Raw genomic sequence first — 9,892 nt, forward strand, 5'->3', positions numbered from 1 at the left:
TCTCAGCTTAGTCAATTAAAAGAAATAACCATAAATATTAGCAGTTTACAAGTGAAATCACTCTAGTCTTTCTTAATGAGTTATTAAATGAGGGGAGGAAGTCCCTGAATTGACTGAACTGAAAGTGAAAGAGACCCCATTTGTGAAATATGCACATTTTGAGCAGTTAACTGAGGTACAAAGTGTTGAAAGCTTCCTCCCTCAGCACACACAGGACCATGTTGTCAGCTGGAAATCACATCTGTGATCACACAACTTCATCTTTTCACCTCCAATCTAAACTAATTTCTCAATCGCGTAAGTTTTGGTAAAAATGCTTATTACACTTTATTGCGGCGAGTTAGAAGGAGAAACTGATACTTCTCTCATGTGTTGAAGGGTTAACATGAAGCTACCATGTGAGCATCCGGTTAGCTTAGCTTAGCTTAGCACAAAGTGGAAACAGGGACAAAACCTGTAGAACTCACTATTTAACACATTTTATCTTGTTTTTTTAAATTATTTTTTACAAAAACCAAAGTGTAAAAAGACAAGTCGCCCTTTTACAGAGGTTATTTCACGGACTATATCTTTGTTCTTTGCTTGTCAGACAACCAGTGGAGAAAGTTTCTGGTCAGAGCTGAGAAGGAGATAAAGGAGATAACCGCCCCTTAACTTGTTTTGTTTGTGTGGATTAAACAAATAAGACATAATATGCTAATCAGTGACTTTCAGTGGTGATGGTAGGCGGTTATTGTAACACTGGGCGGTGCCAGAATAAGTATTTCTGCTGTTTCCAGTCTTTATGCTAAGCTAAGCTAACCGGCTGCTCGTATGAGACAAGTATCGACCTGCTCATCTAAAGAAAGCGAATAAGCATATTTCCAATCAATTCTTCTAAAAATCTAAGCTTTTGCCACATGTAAAGAACACTTTTTTTTAAATCCACAACAGCAGCTGTTCACCCTCAGTTCTCAGCTCAGTTTTACAGAGGAGAAGCACTGCCTTGTCCAAGCAAACCATATTTTGGCATCTGACCCTCACATAAATAAGAGAGGAGAATCTTCATAAAGGCTGGTATGCATAGTAGTATACGCTTATGTCTATCTTTTGTCTATGTAATATCTATTCTGCAGTCAGTCAGTTTGTAGGTACTGGGACCAGTTTACATTGAGGTGTAACATCTGCGTATGTGCTTGGCTCTTAGAGCAGCTATACTACACCGGTTTAAAACACAAAAGCATTGCAGATACGAGAACAGTCAAAGCAATTAACGCGCTCCTTAAACAGGAAAAAACCTGATTGGTCGCCTTTATGACAGCATTGTAAAAGTGAGAAACTGGATGTGACGCATGGGAGGAAACAAATCAAACACTGGTGTGGATCAACACTCTCTTCATAAACCAATGAAATGAGGTAATGGGTCGAAAAACAAGTTAAATGTTTCTTGGCAACAATTTCGTCCTACGAAGGTTAAACAAATGATGCTGAGGCAACTTCTTCTACCGAACATGCCCAAAAACTCAACAAGCTGATTAAAGGATGTGGCTGGCAGTATTCTACATTTTTCTTAGAGTCAGTAAATCCCAAGAAAAGACCAACTACAAATAGATTCTACGAACTAATACTGTCAATCCCATATACACTGTCCTGCTGTTTAATTCTCACCAGAGGACTGATTGTGCATTACTCCACGTTACTCCTGTTTGAGTAACGTCTGTTTTAAACTACAGTCATCAGCTGTTTCAGCAAATGTTGGAGCGTTTTTTAAAAGCTGTTTTTAAAGATTTACATCTTCAGTAGGAACCAGTAAGCTTGGGTCGAGGGCAACAGACAAGGTAGAGAAGTCAGAAAGCAGAGACAGACTACTGTGCTCTGTGTAAAAAATACAGAATAATACCCGCCTTATCTTTTAGGGAGGAAATATGTAATTAGAAGTATTTTCTTTGCAAAAGTATGAAAGTGTAGCAATAGTGGTTTGTACTGAAAGTGGGTCTGAAAAGTGTCAGGATGGAATACTTTGAAAAAAAACTAAAGATAAAAACACACAGACTGAGAGAAGAAATGAAGAGCAACTCGAGCGCAACTGGTCCTAAAGCTGCCGCAAGTGACCGCAGAATCAAATGAATCAAACACCGTGAAGCAGCAGTGCGGGCATTAATACACCTATAAAACCACTAAAAACCTAAACCACTAAAGACCTTGAGGGCGGAAACAGGGTGGAGATGGAAGACAGAAAGTAACAGGTAGATAAAGGGGAAAGGCGTTGATGATGAGGTCCTTGAAGTCAGGGGTCAAAGTTCAGATTGTATGAGCAGAGAAGCAGCACCTGTGGAGAAGGCATGAGCAGAGCGGAGCAGCTGAGAGCGTCACGATCCGGAGAGGAGGACGCCGCGTCAGGACGGCCGACGGCAGCTCAGACGACAGACACAAGCGCCCGTTTCTCGTTTATCTCGTCAGAATTAATGGATTAATATGTGTCAGACTGTTTGTTTTGCATCCTTAGTGGTTTTGTCCACAGACGGCAACATCTGAATGTGTTGAGTCTCAAAGTAAATCAAAGTTTTCTACTGCTACAGAGACCAAAATTAATCTTTAGTATGAAAAAGAGCCACAGATGAACTCCAGGGTGATGCAGTGTTGCATCTCTTGACTTACTGATCAAGAGCTTCAAGGTTTGGACTTCCTACTTCTTCTCCTCAGTCTGGATAGAAGTCTGGTTTGCAAAGCCCGATTTTTTTTTTTTTTCGTTTTGTTGACTCAAAGTCTTTTTTTCAGTTCAGGGTGAGAGAGGCTGAAAGTTTCCTCTCACTTCTGCAGCCTGTTCAAGAGGCCACAGCTGAAGTCTTCTTTAATTTATTCTCAGGTGGCCTTCAGCCGACGGTTCCCACACAAGTAGAGTTGCTTCACAGCTGCAGACCTGGGCCTAGAAGTCGTCTAGAAGAAGTCTACAAGTTTAAATTATCCCTTTAAAGGTGCCAGATGGGAGGAGTTTTTCTTGCAGAGGGTCAAGAAAAATCACAATATTTGATTCATATCGTATGTCACACTTTTGACATTTGACACATCTGCATGCAGCAAATCCCACCCATCTGGTCCACTCGAGCACTTTAAAACAAATGCTTGAAGATGTTATTTTGGGTTCCTAAAGATTCAGATTTTTTTTTAAATGTTTAATTTTCTTTGATGGTTTTGATAAAATTTATACCAAAGGATACCAAAAAGGACATATTACTTTATAGATAAAGTCTTTACACAACAAATAGGAGTTTAAAATCATAGAAAATATGTGGCTGTATGAACTGGGGCATTCTGGATCTGTGCATGAGCCCCGATTGGAACTTCTTTACCCAGGTCTGCAGTGCATCGTTCCTGGCGGCTAAAACTTGGGCTGGTAAAGGGCGACGCGTCCACTGAGGCAGCCTGAAGCCAGCTGGCAGTGCGTTGGGGAGAACTTGGTGGTGAGCACCACGTCGCTGTGCGAGTAGATGGAGCGGATCTCCCTGAGGCAGCTGGTCTGGACGGGCAGGCAGTCGGCCAGCTCGCCGCAGCTCTCGTCGAAGGCCAGCAGGCGGACGCCGTAGCCATACGGGGAGCAGATGAGTCGTCCGTCCGGGCTGAAACACAGCTCTTTGATGTAGCCCCTGCCGACGTTGGCCTCCTCGATGTAGTGGGTGAGGCGGAGGGAGCAGCGGGGGGAGACCAGCGGGCGGGTGGGCGCTCCCTCCTGGAACTCATACACACACGTCCACTAGAGAGAGCGACAGAGAAAAGCAGACACGCAGGTTTAGACGTAGTCAGAGTCACATACGAGCGCCTGAGACTATTAATCGTGTTGTCAGTCACCAACCATTAGTGACTTTTTGCTTGTGATGAGACAAATTCCCTCAATCACTCGACAGCAGAACTGCACTGACGGCAATCTTCTTTCTTATATTTTGTTCCTGGTGTGAATGAATTTCTGCATCTGATTTGCGTCTGAATCTCTCAGTACTTGTTGGTTACCAACTGAAACTGCAACAATATATTACTTATTCTTCTATCAAACATTCCTGATTTAAAATGAAAATGTTCCACATTTCTAATTTATTATGTACAGTAGCTGCTTCTGTTTATACAATCATCATTTGTGAACTTTGGTTTCTCTTTTTTTCCTTTTTTAAACTTTTTTACAGAAGAAAAACATCAAGTATCTGGTCATAGGTTGGTCAGTAAATCAAGGCAAATAAAATATTACACACGGTCCCTTCAATAATTATGAAAGACCTGAATAAACAAACAATTTCTCCCATCATTTTTGTCTCGTTTGGAGTCGTACAGAGCAGGTCGTCTGCTTTAGGAGATGAAAGTGTTTAACAGTATTAATAGATTGAAGGTTTTTTTTACTCGCTGCCAGCAAGATCTTTACAAGGTAGGTGCCATCTTTACTCAGCCCATCTGGGATTTGTCCAAGATGGAGGGATGTGAATGTTGAGCTGATGCTAAGACGCAGGTTTTTTTAAATGACTGAGTTGAGACCAGAGAGTCAGATTCCTTCATTTTCTTCAGATTTCCATGGCATTTTGTACTAAAACCTGTTATATAGAACTATTTTTAAAGTGTTGTTAAGGTATCAGTACCAAGGTATCAGACAATGATCATAAACAATCAGCCCAAGGACAAAGCAGTGACTTTTCCACCCAATAATCACCGTGTACTGTGGCGCTCTCATAACAAGCCTGAAAAACCTGAGACAGGACTTTCTTTGTATGTCAGTTACAAGCCACCGTACAACAAGGGTTAGATCAGATGCGTTGGGCGGAGAGGCTGTCAGGGGCTTTTGCAGTTACTCACCTCCTGGTCGTCCATGTTGCTGGAGCATCGGATGAGCGTGGCCCAGCCTTTAGGATGGAGCTGCAGCGAGGTGATGCAGTTCCCTCGGTCTCTCTCTCCAGGGATCTCTGGAGTCAAAACCTCCAGGCTGTTTCTGGGAGAAAGTCCTGCAAGAACGAAATATGTGACAGATTTATAGCCCATCTCATTCCCTTTGGCAGAATAGAACCTCAGCTGACACCTTTTATTCAGTTTACACCGCTGAGTGTGTCTGACCTTCTCTATGAGGGTGGATCTTGCTGGAGTCGTTTCCTTGCCGAGGAGTTCCAGCTGACCTGGACGCTGACGTGCCTCCATCTACAGAATCACAGCAGGGTTAAAAATCATTTTCTTTAATCCAGAAACATCCCTAACGTACTAATCACTTACTAATTTCAGTGAAAAATGGATGCAGATTGTTTCTCTTGTTTGATTGTTTTAAGTTCAGTGAGATCGTGCTCTGACCTGAGCTGAGGGGCGTCCGTCGGGCTCGCAGCATGCGGTAGCTGCCCACCTCGAGGGACTGGGTGAGGTCCAGGTCGTGGAGGATGAGCAGGTACCCTGAGGAAGTGGAGATGAGCATCTTGGAACAGTCGGGCGTCAGACGCATCCTCATTAAGTAGCGGGTGTGGAAGAACTTTTTGTGCGGGCAGCCGTCCTCTGTAAACCTGCAGGGGAGGGACAGTTAGAGGAGGCTGAACGGGCAGATTGATGCCGCTTTCTTTTCTTTTCTTTTTTCAGTTTGCTCGAGGTGGGCAGGCCGACAAACAATCCATGGTGAAACCTAATAATCTTAGGTAGTTCTTCAAGGCTGAATTGCAGCCAAAGAGCCCATTTTCACCACCTTAAATTATCAAATTGCAGTTTTTATTTGATGTGGGGATGAAGCAGAGAGGACTGTTAAAAAGCCAGTGATGTAAAGGTTGGACTTTTATGTGCAGCTCCTGGTACAGAATGACGTCAACACTGGAACAGGAGGTAGAAGTAATGTTTGAGACACAAATATAAAGAAAACTGACTAGCTGATAGACAGAAAATTAATTGTGAGCAATAATGTTAATTGATTAATCATTCATGTCATTAATTTAAGAAAAAATGACAAACATTCACTTGTTCCAGCCTCTCAAATATGAGGATTTGTAGCTTTTCTTATTGTAGATTAAATATATTTGGGTTTATTGGGCAAAACAAGCAATATGTGAACATCTTCTTGGTTTCTAGGAACGTGTAATAGACATTTTTCTGATTATCTGACATTTTGGGACTTTCTTATTATTTGATTAATCAAAAAAATCAACAATGAAAAATATAATTTGGTGCAACCTTCACTAAAGTCCTAACAATGCTAAATAATTAATAATTATTTTTATCTCTTTGTGTGACAGACTGGAGGGAACAAAAGATATAATGAATGTATACAGAACATGTGATCACTCATCATCTAAAAAAAGGTGCAGAGAACATAAACACAAAATTCACCTTTAAACAATCATAGTTTTCTAGTTTTTACAAACACACACACACACACACACACACACACACACACACACACACACACCTGTTAGTGTCCCACGTGATGACGTTGCCGTCGAAGCCGGACGTGACGAGGAGACGAGTGTTGGTGTCGTACTCGATGTTCTTCACCCAGCTGGCGTGGCCGTGCAACGAGCAAACCTTTGAATTCAGCTTACGCAGATCCCATAATGCAATTGTGGTGTCGTCAGAGCAAGTGGCAAACAAACGATTGTCCAAAAACCTGCAGGGCAAATAAATAAAGTCAGGGGACGATTTTCATTTAACATTCTCTGTAGAGATTTATCTAGACAGCAGCTTGATTCCTTCATGGCCTCTGCACTTCACATCCTGCAGTGCTCCGACCTGTAAAGATGATTTAAGGGATCATTTTGCCATCTTGAATCTCTCCTTTTTTTTTTGTGTTTCACTGCTTTGAGCTTCACCTCCCTACATCCACTCTCTGGTGGCGTGGATGTAGGATGCTGCGCTCTTACTTTGTAAAGCCTCCCTGGATGATTTAAGAGACCGGAGAAATGCACCTTATGTTGTTGACGCAGTCCTCGTGGGCCTCCGTCAGGGTTTTGATGTGTCTGGACGAGATGGGATCAAATAGCAGGACCTCAGTCTGCTCACAGGCCACAGTCAGCACAGACCTGAGCAGAGCAGACGCACAAATCAGAGGATACATACAAGAGGGGAACAGAGTGGATCTCTTTAGCCACGTTACAGCTTCAAAAATACAAACAACACTAATAACAAGAGCTAAGCATGATGTAGATAGTCATGCAGAAGCATTGTGGGCAGTTAATATTTAGGGTTTTCATCACCTGCAAAAAATAAAATGAATGCACCTTCCACAAAACATCTCATTGTGCTTCTTGTCCTGCGGCCACATGAGCACACAAATACATTTGACCTACTCTGGACACAGCTTGACCTGGTTTGGCTGCAGGATTTACTTCCCACATCTGCTGTCTGGTCAGGGAGGCTTAAATCCTGTGTGTGCTCTTTAGTTGTGTGCACAGCGCGAGTGGCTTTTCAGGTTTTTAAATCTGAGAAGTTCAAATTGTCATATTGTGGTCGTCAGCTGAGTCAAATTGTCAGCTCATTATTAAACCTTTGCAAGTCAAGAAATTATGCTGAAGTCTAAGTTTTGGTCCAGAGAGCTGCAGCATATGAGGGTGAATTTGATTATGCAATTCAAGCACTTTCAAGGCCACTTATCCACAGTTTTTGAAGCCCCTCCAGTGCTCTGTTTCACATTTCAAAGGTTTTCCAGGTAAGTGGGAACCTTGCGATCATGTGCTCCCTCTGAAAGGCCTAAAATGTAGACGCCAAAATGTTGTCTTACCCATCCGGGGAGTACTCCAGGTTGAACACAGCTCCGTGGGTCTGAGTGCTCAGGTTGACAGACTCTACAGCCGGATTCATAGAGCAGTACAAACTGGTCATTGTCTTGAAGTTGTCCCTAGCCGGGTCCACAAACACTCCTCGTCTTATTGTCCTGCTCTGCAGCCAGGAAAACAGGCTATTCCTCCTGCGGCTGTCGGCGCCGGAGCCCTCGCTGCTCCCTGTCTGCGGCACCGCGGCCGGCTCCCGCTCCTCCGACGCCGGGGACGTCGCCCTGAGCTCCGGACGGTCCCCGCTGCTCCCCAACTGTGAAGGAGAGCCCCCCCGAGCGATGTCATCTTCCACGTCGATGTCGGGGTCTTCCTCTTTGTCGGAGACGGGCCTGTCCTGCGACTCGTCGGCGTCCTCGCTGTCGCTCTGGTGCTCTGAGCTCATTGTAGCTTCTCCAGCGTCCGCACAGGCGTCTGTTTCAGGGCGCAGAACGGCGAAAAGTGAACCGGTCACCTACCGAGCATGAAACCGTGTCTTCTCCCACCCGTCTAAGATGCCATGGCGGTGGGGTTTCGCTGCATGGGCTTCGTTTGGTAAATTATATTTTGTTGTCAGACTTGGCAGCGCCTTAACGCCGCGCGTCAAACCCAACACGGTTAGCTTAAATGCTACCGGAAGAGTGCAGATTTAGCCTTCAAAATAAAAGCACAGTGTAGTTTTCCAAGAAAAAGACTACCCGTGCTTGTTAAATAAAAACAAAAAAACATTAGAACTCTTAGTAAGTCGTTGCTACTTGTATTTTTGTTAATTGTTAGCCGTTTTTGTGAGTTGGATTACGAATCAACAAATCAAAATCCATCAATGAGTATTTTAAGCTGAAACGCCCAGGCGGAAGTTGAGTGTTTTTATTCAGACTAGAGTAACACTTTTCCTCCTCACCAAAACAAATGCAAAATAAAAAGAAATGACGAAGTTCCGCTTCCTTGTCCACTTTGAGGCCAATCACTAAATTGGTTGCTGCCCTCAGCTGGATAAATACTGCACGTCATTTTGGGTTATTGACTTTTTTATTACATGCATGACGGAGAAAAAATGACCTAACAAATACTTTGGCTATGAGGTAAATCATGTAAATATTCCCCTCTATCTTAGGAAGTACGGTCATGTGTTTGAGTGTTGATTTTAACAAGGTTGAGAGGAGTGAGAGATTTATTCACCCCCAAATCAAGAAACAATTTACAAAAGGTGCAACGACATTCCTGGGCCTATACAAGAATAAACAACTAATCCACCCTATTACAACTAAACTCAATCACTCCAAAATATGTATTCAGCATCTGCAAAAGAACTGCTGGGAGGTGTAAACATATACAAATAAACAGAGTTTGAATGAATTAACTTTTAATTTAAATCACAGACCACTTCTTTGTCTCGTTTCTAAACTTTTACCTCTTTTGTTTTATTCATCATGTTGTTTTTTTTTTAGATTCATACATTTAATTTAGATTCTTTTTACTACTCAGACACAAAGATTTGTAAAACTATGTCCGACTGGCCTTTCCTCTAAATTTGTTCAATAAGGAGGGAGAAGAAGAAAAAAGATCTGAACACTGCTCTTCTTATTCTTTGAGTTTTACCCTCGTCGGCATTGTTAGGTTACAGTTATTTAAATCAGCTGCCTTCACAGAGGTTCACATCTTATTGTGTCTGTTGGACAAATATCACATTCACAAAGCCAGAATGATTCAGTTTCTACCTCTTTCTGTTTTGTGTTGATTTACAAACTGTGTATAGTTTTTAAGTACAACACAATTTCTAAGAGTAAAGCAGCCTTTAAGAAAGGGAATACTGTGGATTAATCAGAAACCACTCAAAAATATTCTATACTTTTATGTACTCTATGTCTTTTGTTATTCTTGTATAAATCTTGTATACATTTCTGTGCTTTTGGACTATAGGTTTTGATTGAGTGCCATCCAGGGTTTTTCTGTGTTTTAATGGAGCAGCCACCTCCGCTGAGATGGAAACAACTTCATCAAGATCAGGTAATAATGCAAGTTTAATCTTAAAGTATTATCATCTCACATGACAGTGTCTTCTAGTGGTGCAAACAAACTTTTAATTAAATTAGCTCAAACCAGTTAACACACAATAAGACTGGTGCTTGTGTGACCCCTGGATGTATGGGGCCAAGCTGATAAAAACA

The 9,892-nt window shown here is 42.4% G+C and overlaps 1 protein-coding gene across 1 annotated transcript; it reads right to left on the reverse strand.

Annotated features, from left to right (window-relative positions):
* Nucleotides 1–2,429: 2,429 nt before the first annotated feature.
* Nucleotides 2,430–8,297, reverse strand: wdr32 (WD repeat domain 32). The gene is made up of 7 exons (XM_070842990.1): nt 7,697–8,297; nt 6,885–6,998; nt 6,389–6,586; nt 5,296–5,498; nt 5,068–5,148; nt 4,813–4,958; nt 2,430–3,730 (listed from the first exon to the last, which is right to left on the reverse strand). The coding sequence occupies exons 1-7, from the start codon at nt 8,128–8,130 to the stop codon at nt 3,359–3,361; spliced, it is 1,548 nt and encodes a 515-aa protein (XP_070699091.1). The 5' UTR covers nt 8,131–8,297; the 3' UTR covers nt 2,430–3,358.
* Nucleotides 8,298–9,892: the final 1,595 nt, after the last annotated feature.

The sequence above is a fragment of the Pempheris klunzingeri genome, chromosome 13, assembly GCF_042242105.1.
Source record: "Pempheris klunzingeri isolate RE-2024b chromosome 13, fPemKlu1.hap1, whole genome shotgun sequence".
NCBI lineage: Eukaryota > Metazoa > Chordata > Actinopteri > Acropomatiformes > Pempheridae > Pempheris > Pempheris klunzingeri.

Coding starts and splice junctions, on each gene's coding strand:
- wdr32 (XM_070842990.1), bottom strand. CDS start 8,130: ATGAGCTCAGAGCACCAGAGCGACAGCGAGGACGCCGACGAGTCGCAG. Junction 6,999..7,696: donor CTGGAGTACTCCCCGGATGG/GTAAGACAACAT, acceptor TGCTCTGCTCAG/GTCTGTGCTGACTGTGGCCT. Junction 4,959..5,067: donor GATCCACCCTCATAGAGAAG/GTCAGACACACT, acceptor TCGTTCTTGCAG/GACTTTCTCCCAGAAACAGC.